Here is a 25,917-nt window from a genome sequence, read left to right on the forward strand (position 1 = left end):
AGACATGGTTAGAAACAAATGTATTAGATATTTTCAACACAAATGAAAAAAATTCAAAAATATCATGAAGATTGGAGACAACAACTTGCACCAGATCACAGTATTCCCCAGAAAATCCTAAACTATAAGCTGAAAGGGAAAAGAGATATCAGAAGACCTCGAAAAAGATAGGAATGATACTGTTCAGGTGTAGGTAATAGCCTAATCCTTGAAAGGAAGATAGTGATGAATATATAAAGGGGAAACTTAGAAAGTATCTCTAAGGAGCTCTTGAGCTATGTACTTGAAATTTTTACTTGATACTCTAACAAGTATTTAGAAGAAAATGCTGTGCTGTGAAAATGTGTGGTTTTGTTTTCTTTCTTGGAGTCAGTTTTCGCTACAATAGTGTGGCATTTAACTGTCAGACAAATTGTACCTCACATACATATAATTTTAAACAAAAATTGTTTACACAACTATGTGCTGTTTTATTTTCATCCTCGCAGTCAGTTTTCACGGCAACAGGAAAGTTGTATTCATGACTTACTGGCTTACGATTATAAAACTACTGCAGAATATGAAAAATCCAAAGTTTGCAGATTAAAACTATGTGAAATACTGTCAATGAAGCTGTTTTACTCACAGATCCAGCAACAGAAGAGGTGTCTCACACTCCATGCACCAATGATCCCAACCATTTACCCATTTATTCTAAGCACTGCCAATTCCCAATCAATGAATCATTGGCATTAACTATAAACAAGGCTAAATACCAGAGAGAGAAGAAGAGAAGAAGAACAGAATGGTGGCACAAGATGGATAATGAGAGGGGGAACGAGGAGATGGACAGAGGGAGATGGAGGGAAGAGATGTAGAGAGATAGAGGTAGGAAGAGGAGATGGACACAAAGAGGGGAGAGGAGAAGGAGATTAGGTTTATCCAATTCCATATATATTTAGCAATTGCGAAACACTAGCGGGATCACTAATTGCAGTTTACAGTATTCGTAAAACTTACTTGCAGAACCCAAACAACATTCATAGATTTTTTAAATTAAACCAGAGTCACCTTCCTTCCCATACAAACCATGCCTTTTTTCCCCATATGAACCAATATCTACACCCACCTCCTTAGTCGAGATTGCTAATGCAAGGCTGTGTGGTGGCACTCATCTGAGAGGTAAGTCATTTTGAATCCTAGCGGTGGCTGACATCTTCACTGCCTGTATTTAGCCAGCAGTGGAGGAGAGGAGAGTTGGTAGTGTATAATTTCTTATCATGATTCTTTGTGTCAATGTCCTGTATTAAATTCAAAAACTCTCTGAAATTCTCATGAAGTGAGGGCATGTGACACTTTTGATTGTGGTCCATCCATTGGATGCAGTCATTAAGCTTGGTGGCTCCTTTGGTGCTATCCAAGACATATGGGCTATGTGCTGGCTCTGGGTTTCATGCTCTTCTGTCTCCATCATCATCATCATCATCATCATCATCATCATCATCATCCAACACTAACATATTCTACACTATACATGCACCCATTACACTCACCTACACTCTACAAAGACATACATGACAATTCTCACATATCTGCATGGAAAGGGGTGAATAAGCATGGAGGAACAATGTCCCTTCCAACAAGTGGCTGACCACGCCCTGTGATCTGTATCAACCAACAATACCATGCAAACTTTTTTTAACCCATATCTACCATTATACAAATTTGCAGTTAGCATTTACAAATGCAAATCAGGCTACAGAGAGAAAAGATCTTCTTGTTGAAAAATTAATAGTAACTTTTGATCAGACTAAATGTTCGGACATGTTTGCCATCCACTGACTAAAGGTAATATTTTCCTACAAATTCTTTGGGTGCGCATGTTCATAAACTATTTTTCACAGTGTGTATTATGTTAACTCTGTGATGAGTGAAATGCAAATGACAACTTAGATGGGCAACTTTCTCCGCATATAAGAAGCAGGGGAAAAATGAGGAAATAAATTAATCAATAAAGTCTTCAAATATCACAATTATTTTCTAATGTATATCAAAAGGCATAATATTGTCTCATAACTTAAATAAGTATTATAGGGTATGTTACCTTTGATGTTGTCTGTAACATGAATTTTAGATAGTGAATTTTTTAAAGGTATGTGGGTTAGTGTGACAGAATAAGGTAATAAAAATGAAGAACAAAGATGTAAAGAAGGAAATTTCAAGAAAAATGAATAATTAATCCTATGCCAGTCCTAGACGAGCTAACTGGTCATGCTCCACAGCCCTCCAGGTGCTCTTGCAAAGTGGACATGTGATCCCTCGGTTTTCATTCAGTGTTACTGAAAAATTACCTCTGGCTTCCACAATGACCGCTGGTTGCTGTTGAGGGGTGCAGATGTGCCACCACTCTGACACCTGAATGCTGTTGACAAGTTTAAGCATACATCACCCCATATCACAGTAGATTTTCACAGTTCCGGTTGCTAAGATTTGTTGGCATGCTTCGTTGTGATTTTGCTTTGCTACATTCCACTTTGCTTTATGATACACTGTTCACAAGGACTGGCATCCATTCCACAAAGGAAATGACAAGGCATTGTAGCTACACTGAGAAAGAGCTCAGTGAGGACAAACTACACTCTGTTCATCGGAAGATTAAACCTGATGTGAACAAACACAAACACGATGGTTGGTCAGATGCCATAACACACACGCACTGGTGTTATGCTCTTTGAAGTAGGTCCTACTTATGTATTAGATATATTATTACTAAGTTACGTTAAATGAAACTTGACGATATTGTAATGTATTAACAGCCAGCAAAAGTTTTTCTTAATCTAGCTTTAGCTATGTAGCTTTTATTTAAAAAATCATGTACAGACACAGTCTCTGCACTGTTGTGCTCCGATTGTCGAGCTGTTAATAAGCAGTACGAAAATGGCTGAGGCCGATTCCTGTTCCGTAGTGGAACATGGTTAAAAAGTGCCGAGAAAGGTTGTTCTTGATGTTTTTCATAAATTAAAAGAAAAAAAAAGGCTTTGGAGTTTTACAAGGGACTGTATTCAGTTGAGTTAAGTTGAGATTAGTTAGTAATATATGTTGGATATATAGTGGAATCGGTAGTGCAGTAGATAGATAATCAAGTGTAGTTCATCTATTGCTAGTTCATGATTCGCCTTAGTCATATTTATTTCCTTTCAATCTGAAATACCTATAACTCATAATTGTAAAATTCATCATCATTTCTTATGAATAACACATGTCTTCTTATTTCTGATTACATATTGCATGTGAAATTCCTTTTTTCATTTCAAATATAAATTCTTAATATTCAATATAGAATATATAAAAATTTAATTTTTTAGGGCAAAAATGAGAAACCAAATGCTCTCTATTTGGACTATGCCCATTGTTTTATGGCATACAAAATCCGCATCTTTACATTTGCCACTGTGCCATTGCAATGTGAACCCAACAGAACTGATCTGGAGCCAAGTTAAGAGATTTGGGCTGAGGAATAACAAGACTGTAAGCTGCCAGACACACTGGAACTAATGCACACAGCTTTTTCATGTCACTGCCGAACATTGATGGGATACAAATGCAACATCATAAAAAAAAAAGAGGAGTAAATGCGGCGCCTGGTTAGCTTTTTAGATTCTGTTGCTGATCAACTTGTTATCAATGTAGCAGATGACCGTTCCGGAACTGAAATGTATTTCTTGGATTTGGATAAGGGAGGAGTCAAGAGTTTACCAAAAGACTGACTGTAATTAACACATTCAGTGGCTTCAGTATTCACCAATATTGTGAAATCCTAGCAGTATGCTTTTGCATCACACATTACTCACTTACAAAAATTATCACCTGTTTAAGTTAGGAATTTTCGTCACCCTTGTTTGTAACTGGAATACTATGTTAGATGAGAAAGAGAGCATTTCATGCTTTCCGTCTGGTCACCTAAGAAGTGTGTGGTAGTGCTGGAGTTTTGCCAAATATTATTCACTCTCTTTAAAAATTAAATTAGATTCGAAGCTGTATTGTTTCTTTGCTCATCTCTTTTTACTTCTGAACTGCAACCGCTCACATCACTCCAGGTTCGTTGGAACAGCTGGCTGGCCAGTGCTGTCCAAGTTAAATGCACTGGTAAAGCTGTTATCCATGTATATCGTTCAGTCTCCATGCATGTAACACAGCATAAAACGTATCCTTATGGTCGTACTTCACTGCTCTGGACACAACTTGGCCTCTGCTCCATGTGAAACAAAATCCATTGAGATTCAGAGAGACATGAAAGAATACAAGCCATTATGTTTACATAAGGTTTACTCTTATGATGTATAGGGTATGTTCAAAGTTGACATAAGTGATAACTCCTCCACAATTCTGAAAGCAACAGTCCTATGCTGTCTTTATCGGCTGGTGTAACCTTAGAGCATTAAGTTTCAACAAGAGATATAATTGGTAGTTCTTTCGAATCCAAAGAATCTGAAACTAACAGTTAACTTTTGGACTGGGCTACCAAAACTGAATCACACTACTGAAGAAAAACCTGTATTCACATCTCTATGGATCCATAGCAACCATAAAATTGCAAAGATGTTTCAGAGTCAGAAACTAATTTTTAAATATAAAACAACATTCTTCTCAGTGGTGGCTTATCTTGGAGGATAATAAGGCATCACATAAAATACCCCAGAAATGTTCAGTGCAGGGCAAGGCAGGCACGTCTGGTAAATCTCGCCCAGGTACAAGCCAAACACATGATACTTAGTGCAGGCAATAATGATCTAGCAGTCAATTTGGTCTGTACCAGGCATGTGTACAGCACCAAAGGGTTGAAGGAAGCTGAAAAAGAAGTGCTACACATAGAAGTAAGGAATTTATTATGTAAAAACGTATAGACATTTTGTGTAAAACAATAAGTGTGGAAAGTGAACGTAGGAAAAAAATGTGTGTTGGCATATTCAAAAAGAAGGAAAGCTACATTTTGTAATAAGATTGAATGACTCGAAATCTACAAAATAAACAATACACTTATGTGAACAATGGAAAATCCAGCTTGGAATACCAACAATTATGAAAAGTATAGATTGCTACACACCTAAAAGATGACACTCCGAGTTGCAGACAGCCACAACAACAAAAAACTATTACACAGTAAGCTTTAAGCTGAAGCCTCCTGAAAATGTCAACCCACATTTTTTCCTATGTTCACTGTACACACTCTTTCTTACACAGAATGTCTATACGTTTTTACATAATAAATTCCTAACATCTATGTGTAGCACTTCTTTTTCAGCTTCCTTCAACCCTTCGATGCTGTAGACATGCCTGGTACAGACCAAGTTGACTGCTAGATCATTATTGCCTGCACTAAGTATCATGTGTTTGGCTTCTACCTGGACTTGGGAGGAACTATGGGAGGGACCAACTTGCATGCGGAAGGAACAAAGCGACAGAAAATTTTGAATAAGAATCGGGAGTAGGCCCCTAAGACCCCACCCATTAAGCATGGTGAGAATGTGATGTTGCCATGTTGTGTCGTATGCCTTCCGCATGTCGAAAAAGATGGCAACCAGATGCTGACAGCAGGCAAATGCCGTACGGTTGGCAGACCAGATTATTGGTGGCAGAGCGGCCATTACGGAACCCACCCTGAGACGGAGCCAGAAAGCCCCTAGACTCAAGTAGCCAACTCAACTTCCGGCTCACCATGCGTTCAAGCAACTTGCACAGAGCGTTGGTGAAGCTAATGGGGCGGTAGCTGTCCATCTCCAGTGGGTTCTTGCCAGGTTTCTTGCCGGGTCCGATATCCTCATCAATTCTGGGGGTAGGTCTCTCAAAGGAGGCACCATGGGAGCACCGTAAGAAGCAGTGTCTCCGATCACGGACACGGGGGAAGAGTTGGGGCGACCCTGGGAGCCTACTGGAGGTTTAACAAACACAGGGACATCCGTCGCCAATGGGGACGATGAAGTCACAGTCGCAGCATATGATATAGTCATCTGAAAAGGATGAAGTTGTTCATATTTCCTGTTTGCATCTGGATAGGTGAGACACACACGGAACGCCCGGGTGCAGAGGATGACTGCAATCCCTGCATGTGGCACTAGAGGTACAGCGAGATGACATGTGGCCGAACATCCAGCACTTGAAGCACCACACAGGAGTAGGTACGTATGGTTTCACATCATAAGAGCAAACCATCACCTTGACTTTTTCAGGTTACAAGGCACTCTCAAAAGCCAAGATGATGGCACTGGTTAGGTAGCAACCCTGTTGTCTTTGGGTCCCCGATGCACGCACCGGACCAAGTGGACACCCCGTCGCTCTAAGTTGCCGTGTATCTCCTCATCCGACTGCAAAAGGAGGTCGCGATGTAACCTGGACCTTGTTAAGGCTGTTATGGGGAGTAATTGAGACAGGGATGTCACCCAGCTTGTCACAAGCGAGCAACGGCCACAACTCGGCTGGTGAGGCCGTTTGGATCAAAATCGATCTGCTGCACATTTTGGACAATGCTACCACTTCCCCAAACCTACCTTCAAGATGGTCGACAAAAAACTGGAGCTTCGTTGCCTGAAAGGTCACTTCATCAGTCCTGCTGCAAACTAGGTACTGAGGTGAATACGGCTCGCGAGACCTGGTTGGCCTACTGCCCTCCCAAGGTGTGGCCAGGGAGGGGAACGATCAGGAATCATAGGTCACAGCATCAAAATCATTCCTTACTTGCTTTGAGACTGCTGGGGCCGAGCAACCACCAGCTTCATTCAATTTAACATGTTTCATTGCGCATCATCTGCCTTGATGCCACCCACTCCAACCAGGGGCTCTCCCCAAGGGCAGCACCACCCAGCCTCAGCAAGGGTCACCTGGTGGGATGGCCTATGCCGGGAGTTCTGGTGCACCAGAAAGGAAGGGCATCTAGTCCTTGGCATACGTGTGGATGTCTCAGCTCTGGCATCACCAGTGAGATCCCTGTGTTGTCAGGGGGCTACCACCAAGAGGGTACATGACAACCCCATCACGATGGACTGGCTACCACGCTGGATTTTGGGTGCTGAAATGGTCCAGAACTGTCGTGGGCACGAAGGATGGGTCGGCGCAGGAGACGAGAAGTAGGTAACCCATAAGACGCTGGGTGCAAAGCCCGCTACACGACAATAAAGAGCATGCAAGATCTGAGGGCACAATGGACAAACAAAAAACACCACGTAAGGCGTCATTCCCCAATTGGCACACACTATCAACAGAAATCTGAGAGTGGACCATCACAGAAAAGTCGAAACGTTGGAGACTACTTTTAGTCTCCTCTTACGACAGGCAGGAATACCGTGGCCCTATTTAACCCCTGGACCTGCAGGGGGGAGATTGGATTTTCCACAACACAAAATATAGTTGTAATGAACTGTTCAATCACAACATCGATGGCACCACGTGGGGGAGATTCAATGGTGAAAGCAGAGGTGAAGGCTACCCTGTATGCCTAGTTTAAAGCCAATCTGGGTAGGCAACTGTGGGCATGACGCCAGGGGAGTGACAGGAAGATGGGGAAGTGTCACTACCACACAGGTCGTTATGTGCTCTGCAGTGGAGAGATGAGGAAGTCCTGGCTACAAATTGATAAATCAATGGCTGAGTAAGTACCATGAGCCACACTGAAATGTGTAGTGGCCCCAGTATTTAAGAGGCAGAGGTCAAGTTCAGACAGTAAATTTTCGACATCTCTGCCACAGCCAGTAACCATGGTGCTACTCCACGGGAAAATTGCCCATTACCACCTGTTCATTCCTACAGTGTCCACCACTGTACACCTCTGCAACTCCTTCAATGCAAAGGTGTTCCCTTTTTCTGGTCTCCAGTGTGCAACAGGGTCTTCACCATGCTGAATGGACGCCTCCGTGTAGCACCATGTCTAGGTACCGTTGATTCTAACAAACCGCCAGTTTTGACTCCAGATACCTCACAGTATGGCATGGGACTGATCCGTACCCCACTGGAATGCAGATGTCTCAGAGCTTGGCTGCTGCATGTCCCCAGTGTGCTAGTCAACAAGGCTCCCAGAGCATCATTCTCTACATGACCTCCAGCAATCCAAACCTGGGAACACATCCATGCCGATTTTGCAGGTCTGTTTCTGAATCTGTTCTGGCTGATTGTCATTGACATGTTTTCACGCTTTTTCCATACATGGCTTGGTGTTCCTGTCACAACTGAAGTCACTATTCAAGCTCTCTCCACAATTTATTCTGTGGAAGGTATTCTGGTTACCTCTGTTTCTAATAATGTAGCCACTTCCTATCTCAGGCATTTCATGATTTCTATGTGTGGTCAGGATTCGCCATGTTCATTCCACTCCCTTTCACCCAGAATCTAACAGGGAGGCCGAGCCCATGGTTCACACTTTTACAGCTAAGATGAAAAAGTATGTGCAAGACTCCCCTACAGGGGTATTACATTCCTCTGGCAGCCTTGCTAACATTTCCTATTGGTTCCCATAACCCAGCAGAGATCCTCCACAGGCTCCAGCCAAGGACACTGCTCCATTTCCTCCATCCTGGATGTTGTCCACCAGCGTGTTCTGGTGTATTGGGTTTTATGGCAGGGATGGCAGTTTAGGTGCATAGTTTTGGTCGGTGACCCATTGGATATTGCAGTCACCATGCGCCAAAATGGTCGCTGTGTCTATACTCCACAGAGAGTGGTCTGGGAGGTCCAGTACCATTGAAATCAATTCCACATCTGGGTGAACACCCATCTCCCTGTCCCGGCCACACCACCACCTTTACTGGTATCGCAGTTGCTGGGTGTCACCTACCTGCATGGGTTCCAGCCTCCTCTTCCACCTGCAGCAGTACCTCCACATGAAGAGCCTATGTCTGCGCAAGCTCCAGCAACAGCTCTGGTGGTGCTACAACCAAAGTGCATATCCCTCACCAGTCCAATGTAACAAGAGCAGTGTTAAGCCTGCAGCTCTGTGACCTCTCCCTTCTGTACTGCCGATGGACATTGTCATGGGCCCCAACTTAAGACTGCCTGTTGCCAGTTCTGTCTTCTCATGCTCTAACAGGGAAGTGTCGGGGCTCTCCTCATGCTGGCCATTTTCACCTGTCTCCAGACTCCACCTGTGGGTTTCTTGCACCTCTAACTTCTAACGCCTCCATGTACATAGAAGCCATCTCCACATGGGGCCGACAACAGCTTGACCTAGGAATCAGTAACAGTATGCCCTCCCCCACCCACCCAAAGGGGAGAGTGGTGTAGTGACATGCATAGATTCACATCCGAGACTGAGGTGCACAGCTGTAAGGCACACCATAGAAGCGGCAGGCGCAGTCAGAAGTTTGAAGCAATCAGAAGCCACCACACGTGGACGTGCACACAGCCTCTCATCCGTGTACTCTACCAACTGGCCAACAGCTTTGAGAGACAGGTGCAGCCAGCTCTAACACAGTTACATATTTACCTCTGTACGTGTTTTACTGGGTTATTATTGTGAGCCAGTCTGTGGCTAGTGTACCCACTATGATAAGTTATTTCAACTGTCTTGTCCATCGTCACATGGAGTTGTCTTGTGGGAACAGAACATTAACTACTTCATGGTTTTTGTTGTTATTTACAGGTAAATGGTAATTTGAAACATAATATGAAAAAGTAAATATAAGAAGCAATCAAAAAGGTCCCATTTGAGAGCACTACTGCAATGTAGCCCAACCCTGATGCAGGTATACAAGCACCAAAATCTAAGGAAGGTATTAGTGTGGCATTCATGTCTTTCTGACGTGTGTGCAGTAAATCTGGAAATATAACCTATGGAGATATTATTACTAAATGCACCGGGAACAGGACCAACATACTGCTATTCTTTCCTTGGCATCCAAGGGACCAAATCCGGATGACATCCTCCAGAAAATGAAGAATGTTTGTGGGACAGCAGATCTGTTGAAAACCACTGTTACAGAATGGTGAAGCTGTTTCATGATAATGTACATCCCCTTATCAAGACTGTAATGCCGGAATTATGCCTACTCAAGTGGGAGACAACTGAGCACCCGCCCTGTAGTCTGACGTCTCTCCATGCAATTATTTATTATGCCTTTGGACCCATAAAGGCCATGAAGGGTCAACAATTCCTGTTGCCTGACTATGTGCAGCAGCCAGTTACGGACTTCTGCATGCAGCAGGACATGATGTTTTAAGAAATGGGTATCTTCAACCTGGTGCAATGGTGGGAGGACTGCTCAATGCCCATGGCAATTTTACCTGATTGGTGTACCTATTCTGGACTGTACAGCCTTCAAATAGAAACTTTTTGTTCACCACTTATAATATAAAGTCAATCAAATGAGATTCTTACGAGTAATACTTTCATGCACAAAACAATTTGTATTTTTGTATGTAGCTATAAAATAATTCACCAATTCTTTGCTATCCTGAGTTAATCCGCAATAGTATTCCCCATATTATAATACTGCTGCCATTTACTAATCATTAACAGAAGTTAAAATTTAGACTATGTCCCTTAAAATAAGGGTATGGCAAACCTAAAACCACTATCACACTTGGAAAACTTGACACTACAATTTTATTGAAAGCAATTTTAGAAATAAGACATGAAATAATGAAGGGTGATGTCCCAGGACTGATCTTATTTAACTAGTAACTTTTAAAATATATAATTCTGAGAGAAACTAATTACTTTCACAGAATCTGCAGAAACTGGGCAACAAATCTAGTTAGGTGGATGGGTCTGAAGATTAAATTCTGACTTTTAGATTGCACTTACGAAATCTTCAAATTAGGAGATCTTGTGAGCTAACGAACTTCATGCAAAACCAACTCCACGCAATGGTTGAGATTGATAACTTTATAAATATAATAACAAGAATTTAAAATACTTCAAGAATGGAAAAATTTGACAAACAGATGTAGACATTGCAATTTAGCACATAATAAAAAAAATTAAGGGTTGTTCACAGAACGTTAAGTTGTCTGAAACTTGTTGCATTTCAAGAGGTGGAGGAAAAGAAGAGTTGATTGCTGCGAGGAACAAGCCAGAAGGTGCACAAAGCAGAAAGTACAGGAATGGATTGGCAATCGGTGAGGAGACTGGAGATAGGATAGAGAAAATGAAAAAAGTGTTAATGTAGATTAATGGAGTTAGAGGTGCAGGGACATGAGAGAAGGTGGGGTGGGGGATAGGGGCTAGTGGAAACTGAGGACAGGAGGACTGTGGTATCAAAGAATTTGTCGAAGGTATAGTTCCCATCTTTGTGATTTAAGAGAAATTGGTATTTCAGGGGTGGAGGTCATTCAGATTGTGCGGGTTGTGAAGCAGACACTAAAGTCAAGCACATTGTGCTCAGCAGTATGTTCTGTAACTGGACAATCAATAATGCTGTTGGTCATAGTTTGGCTGTATCCTTTCATTCAGGTGTTGGTGCTAGTGGTCAAGCTCACATACAGAAGTTGCAGTAAAATCTGTATACGACAGCATTGCTTTCATATGCATTTATATCTACATTCACATTCTGCAAATCAGTGAAGTAGTGAAGTGCACTGTGAAGGGTACTTCCCACTGTACCAGTTAATAGGATTTCTTCTCAATTCATTCACACAAATATCATGGGTAGCAAGTTTATTTAAAATTCTCTGTGTGCGCTGTAGTTAATTTAATCTTAACATCACGATCGCTATGGAAGTGATGTGTCGGGGGGTTGTAATATATTGGTCAAGTCACCATTTAAAGCAAGTCCTTGAAATTTTGTAAGCAGGCTTGTTCAGGATAGTTTGTGTCTGCTTCAAGCATCTACCAACTCATTCCTTTTGGCATCTCTGTGATGCTCTCCCACATGCCAGACAAACCTGTGACCTCTCATGCTGCCCTTTACTGTATATGGTTTGAAAGCAAGTGCGAGTTGAATTTCACATGACTGATAATTCTGGAACCCATGCTGGTTGGCACGGAAGAGGGCATTCTGTTCTAGATACTTCATTACGCCCAAGCTCAGAATATGTTCCAAGATACTACTACACATCTACGTCAACAATATTGAACGGTAGTTTTTCAACCATTTCTGCTACCCTTCTTGTAGACGGTTGTGATCTGTGTTTTTATTCCAATTACTGGGCACAGTTTTTTGTTCAAGCGATCTATGGTAGATTATAGTTAAAACAAGGGCTAACTCAGCCACAACTTCAGTGCAGGGGCTTGGAGCTTTGTTCAATTTTACAGATTTTTGCTGCTTCTCAATGCCATTGACACTAATATTTACATCACTCACCTTCGCAGTGGTGCAAGAGTTGGTGAGAAAATACTCCTGGGGTTTCATTTGTAAAAGAATATTTGAAAACTGAGTTCAGCATTTTTGTCTTTGCTTTGCTACCCTCATTTTCAGCCACTGTTTCATCCATTAGTGTCTGGACACTAACTTTGGTACCACTAAGAGCCTTAAAATATGACAAAATTTCTTTGGGTTTTGCGACAGATCCTTCTATAATGTTCTGTTATGGTAATCTCTGAAAGCTTCACATATTGCCCTCTTGACAGTCAAATGTGTTTTTTTTTCAGTATTTCTCTATCTAAAGCCCTATGCTTTGTTTTGCATCTATCATGCGGTAGTCTCTGTTTCTTTAAGTTTATTTGCAGTGACTATACCACAAAGGGCCCCTCTCAACATTAACTGTTCTACTAGATACAAGCCTATCAAGTGCACTGCCAACTATTCTTCTACATGCTCCTCTCCAGAGCTACATACTTCAAGTTCCTTTTCGAAATACGACACTACTGCCTCTTTATCTAGTTTGCTGAAAATGTTAATTCTTCTACTTGATTTAGTAGCTCTTTGTACATTGGGAATCACTGTTTCTCAACACCGTTGACACTAATATTTATATCACTCATCTTTGCAGAGGTGCACTGCCAGCAGTTCCAATGTGGACATCCTCAAAGAGGTCAAGTCTGTTTTTTACTTCCATCATGAATGGGCCACCAAACAGTATGTTCTCTCACAGATTGCATTTATAAATGTTTTTCAGAATGCCTTGTCATGCTCACCGCACACAAAACTGTAATTATTCAAACTCCCAAAACTTTAATTATTCAAAGTGATTATCGGGCAATTAACACTTCCTCAAATGATGATGATATGATTGGTGAACTTACGTACTACTGACCTTCAGTTTTCTCAAAAGTTTTGTGTTTTATCTGGAAGTCAGTCTGGTGACTGATAGAAGAATCTGATTACAAGTTTGTGTCCACTCTTGATACTGCATATTGCCCACACAGTTTCAATTTCTATCTCAGTGGATTTGAGTTTCTTGTCTGTTGTGACAAATACACCATCCCCATTTACTGTTAGCCTGTATTTTCAATATACACTTAAACTTCCCCCAAATGCCTCGCTGCTATCAATTTCAGGTTTTACCAGCTTTCTGTACTTAGTATAAAAGGAGCTCCAAAGTTTTTAGGAGTACTTCAAACTCTGACACTTTGTTGTGGATGCCTCAGCAGTTAAGCACAAGGGTTTTGGTACTCTCACCTTTAGGGGCCATTTCTTTGAATCACTTCTAAGTCCCCTACAACTACCTGTATGCACCCCAAATGCAGTCACCTACCTGGGCAGTAGCCTCCTCTGATATTTAGTGCATGCATGACCCATTTAGGTGGGACCCAACAGTTCACAACACCATGGTGCAAGTCCAGAAAGTCTCAGCCCAGCTTATCACAGAACCTTTTGTCTTTGGCTGAATCCTTCCACTTAGAACTGGGAGGCCATAATCAGTTCTGGGACAAAGCTGCAAATAGTGAGCTTTGTTGCACATCCCTGTGCAAGGCTGGTCTTCTCAACTTTCTCTGCCAGTTGCTGGAATGCTTTAAATATGACTTCAGAGCTCAGATGGCAGGCATTGTTTGTTCCCATGTGTGCCAAGATCTGCAGTTGATTGCCCTGCTTCCTGACTGGCTGGTGGAACAGCTTCTTCAAAATGGTGAATGAGGCCCACAGGCATATACACAGAGTCCATCAGTGTTCCTTCACATCCCTTGCCGTCATATCCCTAAGGGATATCATTATTCACCATATATTTGAAGTGTTGACAGCTCATAGACCCTTACCCTTCTGCATTTGGCGCCTCTTGGCACAGGACACGGTAGTTTTCTCAACAGGTGAAGTGGGTCTTACAGGCTAAGTTTTGGTTTCAGTGAAACACAGCTCCTTTAAGTAATTGGTTAGGGGGATCAATATAACATTTTGAGTTCTCCTTGGTCCATATCTCCCTTGTACAGGTGCCTAGGCCTGCCACAGACAAGTCACTGACAGTCAAGTGGATGAGTGATGATAGACCCTGTACGTAACTGTAGAGGAACCTGGATATCCTGTATGTATCTGTAGAGGAAACAGGATCCACTCAAGCAGATAGCACGTGAGACATCTTTGGTATATATTTGGTACAGAACTCTTGCGATCACTCCCACTAGACCCATTTGCAGGAGCTTCTAATTATTTGACAGCAGTCATGGTGATTTCCTGCTGCTTGTGAATGTCAACTAACCTACCCCAGATTCAAGAACAGCATTCACTGTGAAGCTGCATTGTAGCTAGTGAAATGTTTTAAAGAGTTGTAAAAATCTATAAAATAACCCCATTGATTTTCTTTTAATCTGTTAAGCAAAAAATATTAATAACTTCCTTTAAGAACTAAAGCAGTTTGATGGTAAGCAAAATGCATAAGCAACAAACCTAGGATCAATGTTACTAGTTTCCTGAAGCTTTTATGAGGTGATAGTCACTAACAAAATTGTATTACTTTATGATAAGTGCAGATAATACAAACACCTTTTAAGGAAAAACTAGATGTAACATTAATTATAATATGCATTACAGCAACTAAATCACAAATGACAATTTACTATGAAATTGCTTAAGTAAACAGCAATCATAGCTTATGAAAATTTGAGAGAGAGAGAGAGAGAGAGAGAGAGAGAGAGAGAGAGATAATAATACAACAAAATTAGGGAATGGCTGCTTCAAATGAGGATACTGCTGTAAAAAGTTTTTAAAGACACAATTTATGTTTCAGGCATACAACCGACAATAATAGAACACGTTTTACAGTAAACTATTGGAATCTTGAATTTTGAATCAACGCCTGAATCTGGCATATGCAGTTTCACAGAAAGGAAAATTTGAAAGTCAACTTTTTTTTTACTTACCTTAAACTATGATAACTTCTACAACAATGTGCCAAAGACAAACACTGGAGCATTATTTTATCACAATCAAAATAATGTAAATTGTGGGGCACAAAGGACGCACATCTTACTTGGGCAGCTACCAACATGCATTACCTTTCACCAGTGGACTTCCATCTGATAGAATGGGATATGCCTGTGACAGGAATGGAATAGGATGTGCTAGATGGATAGACCCAAGACAGATCTTCTATAGAGAAGGGATTGCGAGCAGGTGCGGCACGTGGATGGACAATGATATTACGTTGATTGGGTGGAGGTTGTTGGAATACCACTCTGGGAGAATTTGGTGGAATTGTGAGAAGAGAAACATGTTCCTCATTCTAGGCAGTCAAAGATCTGGTGGAGACTGCAGTTAAGTTAGGATGATACTGGTTACATTAGAGTGATATTGGATAATGAGAGGGGGACTCCCTTGTAGCTGGATTGTGGGGTGGTTTGACGAGTAAGGGAAATGGGAAATAGGTTTGTTCACAAACTAGGTGCTTCTACATACTTATACCCAACTACATGGTATCGCAATACCTCCTTTTGGTAGTCTATCATCCACTGATTCCAAACAATTTTTCAGTTTTATAATAGCCATAGTCAGCTTTTGCTATTCAGTTGTCTATGGGATGCAGAAGAGTGAAGGTATGGGACAGGAGCTGAAAACATACACTCTGAAAGATACAATCCAGCAACACAGACAAAAATGGGAAACCCACTTGGAGAAAATTAATTTTATATTACTGAATAGTTCAATATGATAACTTTTGTTAAGTGATCACACACATCCAGAATAAAACCATTAATATATAAAAACAATTATGTTGTACTAGAAGAAACAATGCACATATGTACTACTGAGAACTTGCCAAAGGGATTACCTCACTGGAGTATGTCGCACCAATGGTACTGCCAATGCAGGACCTGGCACATGTGGACGCACCTGTGCACCTGGTGCACAAGGCAGAAAATGTGATAGGTATTCTTCAGCTAACATAATGTAAACAGAATCCCAAAAGCCTTCACTCGCTTCTGGTGGTCGTCGCAGTTGGAGCCATGGGTCTACCAAATGAGTAGCGAAATGAGTCATGTAGAGTTCAAATGGATCTTACAATTGTTAAGTAACATACAAGAAAATTAACAACATTCAGAGATGTCTCAAAATGTTATGGTACAGGAATATCAAAGTTCGTTATTTACTTAAGGTTTTTATTCCCTAGGTAACGCCAACAAATATTATAACCTTCAGTTTGAATAGTTGGCTACTAGAGTGAGTCTGAGTGAATGAAATGAACAATGGAATATACAGTTATAATTATATTCCTTTAAAGAACACTTCAAGTATACTTAAATTGATATCTGTGGGTTTGGTAAGTAGACATTATTCTATTACCAGAGAAGTATTCTATAGTACTGTACAAAGGTTGCTCTTTCAGTATACACATTTTAGTTCTAATAGTTCGAATGGTAATGATTAAATATTCTTAAGTAGAGCATTAAATAATTTTAGGGTCACCATTGGGAAGCAGTGATTTGTCTTAGTTAATCAATATCTGTACTGCCTTTAAAGTGAGTGCTCTGTTAATCAACTCTATCTGCAAGTCCAAAGATTTGTCTCTCTGTGAACAAGGCAATCGTATCATCTGCAAACTGTAAGGTGTGCCCATTGGAGTCAGTGTCCTTAAAGAAAATTAAGAAAAGAGGCCCTATTCCAGATCTCTGTGAAATCTGTGGCACAACATGTTTTTATTTCGTTTCACCTGAGTCTGCTCACTGAACGGAAACAATCTGCCACTTGTTATGTAAGTAGGATTTGAGTTTTTAGAACAGATGATTTTAACTTGCTGAGAAGGGCCTTATGTGGGATACAATCAAATGCTTTACTAAGGTCACAAAGTAACACTGCTATAGATTCCTTTCCTTCAAAACCCTGACTTATATTTGCAACTAAGTACTGCAGTTGTCACTGACTTGCCCTTCTGAAAGCTGTCCTTCAAAATAACCTCATAGCTGACCTCTCATTACGGACTCCATCACCTTAGCTAGCACTCGTATAATACATTTAGACCTGCACCTTGACAATTCATGAGGATTACCTTTTTCGTAAACTGCTACTGTACATGCTACTTTCAGGAAGTCTGGAAATTCATTGGCATGGAGGCATTCATTTATTACTGCTGTCAGTGGTTGAGCAATTTCACACATTACTCTGTTTAAAATAGTACAGAACATGTTGTAAATATCAGGACTCCCTGAGTGTTTGTAATTTGTTTACTATTTTCATTGTGTCTTTTGGACACACTCCCTTCCATATTACCATGCTGCATTTATTTCCAAATTTCACAGCAACTGCAGGAACTGTCCCAAAGTCTGGACTTTTGTCTACTGTGCTTTCCACTATGTTTATAAAATATTCAGTAACTTCATCTGGACCACAAGAAGCACAGCGAGAGATGGGTTTTTGCCTATGTTCATTAACCAGATCCCAGCTGCCTTGCAAGAATTTGTAAGCTTCTTCCATAAATCTGAAATTTTTTCCTCCTTTGCTTTTTCTACTTCTATTCCACACATCCTTTTGGACTCTAAATAATTGCAGTATAGTCTATTCTCAATGGCAATATCTCCAGTAGCTTTGGCCTTATCATTTAGTAGTCGTACAATGCATTTTTTCCAACTAATCTAGAGGTATACCAGCTCTTTACTTTGACAGTTTTCTGTGTGTATTTTGACTTGGCAATGGATCTCTCTCGAGTTTTGGTGGAACATTTTCATCAAATTTAGCTTTAGGAGCCTGGAACATGAAACAACATGTTATTTCAGTTCTTCAGACATTCCGTGCCAATCTGTAGAAGACACTGCACTTTTGAAAACAACTAAATTTTTCTTTGCAACAATCTTACTTCCAAAGACATAATTTGAAAGCCAGTTGGGAATTTGTAGTGTCGTGTGCTTACTGAGCTTGTCCATAGCTGCATGGTTACTGCAATGTGATCTGCATGCAAAGGGTCAACCACACTTACTTTGCAGCCCCAACTCTGTAGGTTCATGACAGCTGTATGAAGACATACAACATCTCTTGTTGATAACTAACTTGCCACAAATAATCGATAGCTGCTTACTAAGATCACAGAAGCTCTTTCTTTGTCACTACCTTATCCAATCTGAATGCTGAAGTATCCACATAAGGCAATTTTTGCTCCTAAGCGCACTAGATGACACAAACAGCTTCCCATTTTGTTGATGAAGTTCGCATCTAGTAGATCCAGACAAGGCAATTCTAGAGCCAAGCCCACACAGAGTTACATCAGTTTTCTTAGCACTGAGCTTACTATCTGCATACATACACACACTACCATGGGCAGAAGTTTCTCTAACCATGCTTTCACCATTTCCAGTTATTCAATATGCCCATAGTATTCTATTTGTGGTTGGGCTAACCAGTGATGACATAGACATAATACATCGGGTCTCACTTCATCAATAAACAATGGTAGTTTATAAAGTTTTGTCCTAAGGTACAGCACTGTCTATAACAAATCCTGCAATTTTTCAGTGGTGGCATTTACTTTTCTGTGCATCCTCTGGAATCAAAAAGTCTTATCACAACTTTCTTGGGTCATATATTATCCATTATTTTAAGTAAAAATGAATACCAGTTTTGAAGCTATTATTCAATCCCTTCATTTATCTGTTTTTCAACTGTAAAACTGTTGTGATTCAGGAAAAGTGTTTTATAAGAAGTTCACTATCTCACTGATTTAATATTATCAAATTCATTCATATCAAAATTCAACCCATAGACTTTTGTTACCACCCTTTTCATCTTGTCAACCATTGCCATGCCTGTTAAAAATAACTAACACATGTTGCGAGGTGCAGTAGTAGTGGTAATCCTGACCAGGCCATGAAAGAAAGGAGGAATAGATATAACATTTTATTAACAACAAAGGCATTTAAAGGACACACGCTCAGACCAGGGGAAGAATATAGCTATGTCTATTTAAAGGAATCGCAGCTTGCCCATCATAGTTAGGCCACTTAATTTTCTGTGGCTTAGGTGTAGGCTATAAACACATTCACAATCTCAATCAGTCAAACTGAAAATCAAAAAAGTCTTGTTGTTGTTGTTGTGGTTTTCAGTCCTGAGACTGGTTTAATGCAGCTCTCCATGCTACCATATCCTGTGCAAGTTTCTTCATCTCCCAGTACCTACTGCAACCTACATCCTTCTGAATCTGCTTAGTGTATTCATCTCTTGGTCTCCCTCTACGATTTTTACCCTCCACACTGCCTTCCAATGCTAAATTTGTAATCCCTTGATGCCTCAGAACATGTCCTACCAACCGGCCCCTTCTTCTCGTCGAGTTGTGCCACAAACACCTCTTCTCCCCAATTCTATTCAATACCTCCTCATTAGTTATGTGGTCTACCCATCTAATCTTCAGCATTCTTCTGTAGCACCACATTTCGAAAGATTCTATTCTCTTCCTGTCCAAACTATTTATCGTCCATGTTACATTACCATACATGGCTACACTCCATACAAATACTTTCAGAAACGACTTCCCGACACTTAAATCTATACTCGATGTTAACAAATTTCTCTTCTTCAGAAACGCTTTCCTTGCCATTGCCAGTCTACATTTTATATCTTCTATACTTCGACCATCATCAGTTATTTTGCTCCCCAAACAGCAAAACTCTTTTACTACTTTAAGTGTGTCATTTCCTAATCCAATTCCCTCAGCATCACCCGACTTAATTCGACTACAGTCCATTATCCTCGTTTTGCTTTTGTTGATGTTCATCTTATACCCTCCTTTCAAAACACTGTCCATTCCATTGAACTGCTCTTCCAAGTCCCTTGCCGTCTCTGACAGAATTACAATGTCATCGGTGAACCTCAAAGTTTTAATTTCTTCTCCATGGATTTTAATACCTACTCCGAACTTTTCCTTCAGTGCTTGCTCAATATACAGATTGAATAACATCGGGGAGAGGCTACAATCCTGTCTCACTCCCTTCCCAACCACTTCTTTCCTTTCATGCTCCTCGACTCTTATAACTGCCATCTGGTTTCTGTACAAATTCTAAATAGCCTTTCGCTTCCTGTATTTTACCCCTGCCACCTTTAGAATTTGAAAGAGAGTATTCCAGTCAACATTGTCAAAACCTTTCTCCAAGTCTACAAATGCTAGAAACGTAGGTTTGCCTTTCCTTAATCTTCCTTCTAAAATAAGTCGTGAGGTCAGTATTGCCTCACGTGTTCCAATATTTCTACGGAATCCAAACTGATCTTCTCTGAGGTCGGCTTCTACCACTTTTTTCCATTCGTCTGTAAAGAATTCGTGTTAGTATTCAAAAAAGTCTTGAAAATTAATTATTTCAGTTTCATGCATTAATGATAAGTGTGTTGGGCAGTTTTGTTGGAGTACACAAGTATGCCTTATAAAATAGTGACTGTGCTCTATTTATGACAAAAATAAATTGACTTACTATTCTACACAAAGGCAAACACAGTATTCTGTAATTTATGGTACACAAAGAAGCCCAATCTTTGCATTTGTTACAACACTTCCACAATAAACCAATACTTGCAGAAAAACTAAAAGGATACTCAACACGACTGACACACGTGTTCGTGTATTTGGATCTATTTGTATTTTCCCAACATATAACTGTGGCACTCCACCATCCTCAATGATCTGCCGTAAGCTTACCTAAAACAAAATTAGACATTTTCTATACATGTAAGAATGAGATTTAAACAACGTTTAATGACTGTAATGTAATATACAATCTCTGCTCCCTGATGAAATTAATGCAGTTATACTAATTTGACAATATTAAGCATTTAACAGTGTCTTCAGTACCACCACCAGACTCATGTACATCAGATGAGGAGTTGTTTGCAGTTGAGGGATTAATGGAATGTTATGGACATTGGGTGGTGCCTCCAGAGCCTTAGCTTTCCTGGTCAAACACAGACACTGAAGTAGGTCGGAAACTATCACAAACCCATATCTTTTGTACTTGGCCAATGCTCACTTTCCATAAGGGTTAAATTCTTCGCACAATTATGCTCTTAAGTTTCCATGTTTATCCTTGACTGTGACTCTCAGCTCTCCAGTTAGGTTGACACCAGATATTTTTTCAAGCACGTTGTGGTACTCTGCACTCCTTCCAAGCACTACCATCTTGCTATTTGAGATGTAACAGTCAGCAACAAGGATGGGATGTACCAGTTCACCATTTGCCATTCGGGGTAGCTTCAGCTCTAGGAATGTTCCAGCATTTTCTTGGGCAACTTATCAAAGAAATTCTGCTCTGTGTCAAGAATTTGGATGACATTTGAGTCACTGGCTCCATGAGAGAACAGCATTTGCCAAATTAGCAAGCAGCTTGCTAGCAACTGTTGGAAAATATACTGTGTTGCAGCTTATTTCTCCTAGAGTGCAGTACATAGGGCATGTGTTAAGAAGGGATGGTCTTGTACCAATTGCACAGCATTTTGCAGCTATAGAAAATTTGCCAGTTCCTTAGAATATCAGGAGTTAGTCAGTTTTGGAGAATATAAATCCATATGCAAAATTCAATCCATAGGATGCTCACCTTAGTCATCCATTGAATCACCTTTGCAAGAAAGGAGTGAAATTTTGTTTGGTTAGAGGCATATGGGCTAGCACTGCAGAAACTGAAGCAAAACCGCTGCTCTGTTCCGTGTTTGGTCACATTCACCCCTGACAAACCTTTGACACTGGCCAGTAATCCATCAGTACAGTATTAGCATTGTGATCTATCCCAGAAATATCAATGGCTCAGAGTTACCTACTGCGTTCATCTCTAAGACCATATCAGCAGCAAAGAGAAAATAGTGTCAGATTGAGGAGGCGGCACTTGCAATCATATATGGAGCAAAAATGTTGCACGTTTTCTTGTACAGAATTAAATGCCACCTCCTTACAGACAATAAGCCACTCACCTCATTGTTTGCTTTGGTCCAAGCTCCCTAACAGAATCTCACAGCTGTTACAGTGCTGCATCTTGTTTCTGAGTAATTACTGCTACGACATTCACTACATGCCCATCTCACAGCAAGCAAATTCGGAAGCTTTGTCATGGTTAACAGTGGGTCCTGACATTAACTTTGACAAGGAGGCAATCAGTTTTGCATTGGACCAGAACTTTCAGCATGCTCTCAACAAATTTCCTTTGACAGAACAGGAAATCACTGCAGTTACAATTGAAGATCCATTATTATGCAGAGTAATTCCAGAAGTCCATCATGGATGACCGCAATGTTTTCCCATGGGGTCAGACAAAGCACTCCAGATGTATTTCACACTTCATGACAGCATCAACATTGTAGAAGATATCCTACTGTTAGCTACAGAAGATTGGGACTGACATATAGTAATTGTACCATCATTGTAAGAACGCATTCTGCGGGAGATACACTCCAAGCAAAGATGTCACACATGGAAGCAATGTTTCTATTGGTAATAATTAATCACACTATCAAGCAGTATGCCCACAACAAGACAGCTATGCTACAAAAATGTTCTCCATGGCCCATGTTACAGCACATGTGGACTTCACTGGTCCCCTTCTCAGGGGTCAATTGGCACCTATACCATAAGTAGCACAAGTCAAACAATGGAAAATCCAGGATAGAATGTAACAATATTAGAGAAGGAAAGTTGCTTCTCATCATATAGTGGAGATGCTGAGTCGCAGATAGGCACAATTATAGCTTTCGGCCATACAGGCCTTTGTAACCACCACACACACACACACACACACACACACACACACACACACACACACACACAAAACTCGCACAAACGACTGCAGTCTCGGGCAACTGAAACCACATAAGAGGCGCAAGTGTTGCACACGTTGGGCGGTACCTCTGAAGTCTTAGCTTTTCTGGTTCAACCACACTGACTCTGTAGTCAATTGCATCCTAACACAAGGCAGAGTCTTGTTTACCTGTACTTAGCCTATGCTCATTTTGTGTAAGTGTTCAAGTCTTTGCACTATCACAGTCTTACCGTTTCCCTGTTGGTCCCTGATGATGCCTCCTGATACACAGCTCACAGGTTAGTTTGACAGCAACTTTTTTTGCAGGTGTCACATGTCGCATTCCACGCGCTTCCCAAAGTATTTTTCATCGATGTTATCTTGCTAACTGAGACGTAACAGCCTGCACCAAAATGCAGCAGGAAAATGGTTTGATTTATGAAGTTTTCTTGTTGTGATTAATCAATCAACAGTGTTAATTGTTTCTTTTAAAGTCATTAAGTGAGTTGACCATTTTATTTCATATCTACTACACTGGAAAATGGTTTGTGATATGTTCATTAAGATTTCGCTGGACATCTCACTTCGGAGTTGGAAAATACTGAAATGTAACTTCCACACAGACAATGGGGCACAGGAAAATAAATATGTATCAAAGGACATAACAGACAACAGGAATTGAAGTTTTGTACCTCACTTTCCCGTCGGAGTCCAGCCAGTAAGCACACAAGACCACTGTTCAAGGCACATGAAGCTGAATAGGCCAGTCGTCTAAATACTGCAAGACAGGACAGTTTAATTGGCAGCACACCCAAAAAACTAATATGAGGTACAAAACTACTTTAACAGCTCATCACTAAAATCACTGACAGTTGCCTCAAGTGAAATTACTTGATATTTCCCCGAGTTCCAGACAAGTCTTAGCATTTTTCCCTAACAAATTTTGAGATTTCAAGAGTAAGTTAACTTATGACTTGACAAACTGTATTTGCAGCTACGGTACAGGAAACAACAGTGCAAATGAGGAAATACCTATTTTTTAAAAAAAGATGCACACTTCCTTGGAGTTGCAAGACAGATTTAAAATACTTCACTGATTTCAGAAATAACCTTTGAAAGAAGTAAGCCTCTTGAAAGAAGCACATAAGGTGGGGAAGAATTGCGTAAACCAATACTGTACGCGACCGCTAATAAATTTTGCTTCTATCGTGTTCCTTATTGTTGGTTATTACCCACTGAGTTATATCTATTATTTTGCAGGTATTTTGAGATTTTCTTTTGAGAAATATATGAGTATAGAGCATACAAACTGCCTTCGACTGACTATTTTCTTCTTCTTATTGTTCATACTTTCTAACACAAACTACTTTTTAAGTGCCAACATATACTATACAAATAAAACTTCTATAAAACACCACACTACACAACATACTTACAGTGAGACAGTTGCAATTCCTGAAGTCCAGAGCCCATGGCCACTGGCCCGCTGAAGAGGACCGCAGTCCTGTGTCCATGGATAAACCATGAAAATCTGCTGCATTACACCACACACAAACTGAGCTAGTCTTTGGGCAGATTGGTGAGGCTAAATTCGGTGGGCGGTGCCTGCACATAAGTGGGACCTAAATGGCTTTAGATTGGCAGGCCCGATCCATTACAGATACCCTCAGAAATGGCCTGCAGTTTTGGCCCATCACAGAAATCCACTCGTGTGACCAGCTATTTACGAGCCACATAAAGCATGTAGATGAAATGAGACCATGGTGATCAATCCATGCAACAGATAACTTGTTCAAATACTCTAAGAATTAATAATAACGAGGACAGGTAGCAATTCACCATGAATATGATTGCTGAGCCGCAAACAGGCACATAGAAAAGACAATCGCACTCTCACAACTAAATTTTCAGCCATAGTGTTTGTCCAGAAAACGAGAGTGCACATACACACACACGCACACGCGCGCGCGTCGTGGACACACGACCACCACCTCTGGCCATTGCGTCTACAGTCTCACAATCAGATCCAAACAAACCACTCCTCATGTCTCCCTGCCTCTCATCAGCAGCTGCTAGGCTAGCACCGAGAAGTAGTGGCAGCACTGACTGCAAGCTGAGGGGAGTGGTAGGAAGGGGAGAAGCAGTAGTAATGAGCGAGTAGGGAAATGGCACCTGTAACTCAGCTACACCAAGCCAGCAACGATACACGACACCTCAGCAAACAAACCATTTTATCTTAGACAAAAATGCCATTTTTCCAGTGTTTTTTTTCTTTCCTTTTTTTGTTTCAAAAATTCCATGATGTGTTTGAAATTCCATGATATTCCCTGATTTCCAGAACCTGTGGCAACCCTGTCATTTCAAGTAACCTAGACAGGACTACTCAATAATCGTAGCTTCACCTCACTGATTGATAACCTGTCACATGCCAAATAGAAATGCAAAGATCTGTCAATTGATTATATAATCTACACTGCTTTAAAATATCTCTTCACAATGCAAGGCATCCTAAATACAAATTATGTGCTGTTACATGCTCTTTATGAAACAAAGATATTACATGAAACAATTGACAATCAGCTCTGATCAACAAAGTATCATCAGGATACCTCAGAAATTGAATGGGCACACTCAAAATGTACAAAACTAATTCTTCTTGCTGTAGGTGCAAACTGATAGAAGGAAGTGTGGCAGTTTACACGCACAACTCTCTTAGGTTGCAGTAAGTAAGTGAACACAACATTAAACAAAATTTATAATGTGGCTACGACGATTTTGCAACTGAGTCTTTTCACAAAAAGTTCTAGGTTTCTTGCTGTGTCAAGGTCTGATAAAATTTCATGCTTTCAAGAACAGCCTCCAACACCTTCATGCGGGGCTAAAACTGACTG

The 25,917-nt window shown here is 40.6% G+C and overlaps 1 protein-coding gene across 1 annotated transcript in view; it reads right to left on the reverse strand.

Annotated features, from left to right (window-relative positions):
• Window positions 1-25,917, reverse strand: part of LOC126349411 (sphingomyelin phosphodiesterase 4) — a 169,548-nt gene that overhangs the window by 137,707 nt on the left and 5,924 nt on the right. The window contains exons 3-4 of the mRNA XM_050002427.1: window positions 20,841-20,943; window positions 16,105-16,330 (exon numbers count right to left, since the gene is read on the reverse strand). Coding sequence (XP_049858384.1) covers window positions 16,105-16,330; window positions 20,841-20,943 — 329 coding nt within the window. The remainder of the gene's footprint in view (window positions 1-16,104; window positions 16,331-20,840; window positions 20,944-25,917) is intronic.

The sequence above is a fragment of the Schistocerca gregaria genome, chromosome 1 (assembly GCF_023897955.1).
Source record: "Schistocerca gregaria isolate iqSchGreg1 chromosome 1, iqSchGreg1.2, whole genome shotgun sequence".
Lineage (NCBI taxonomy): Eukaryota > Metazoa > Arthropoda > Insecta > Orthoptera > Acrididae > Schistocerca > Schistocerca gregaria.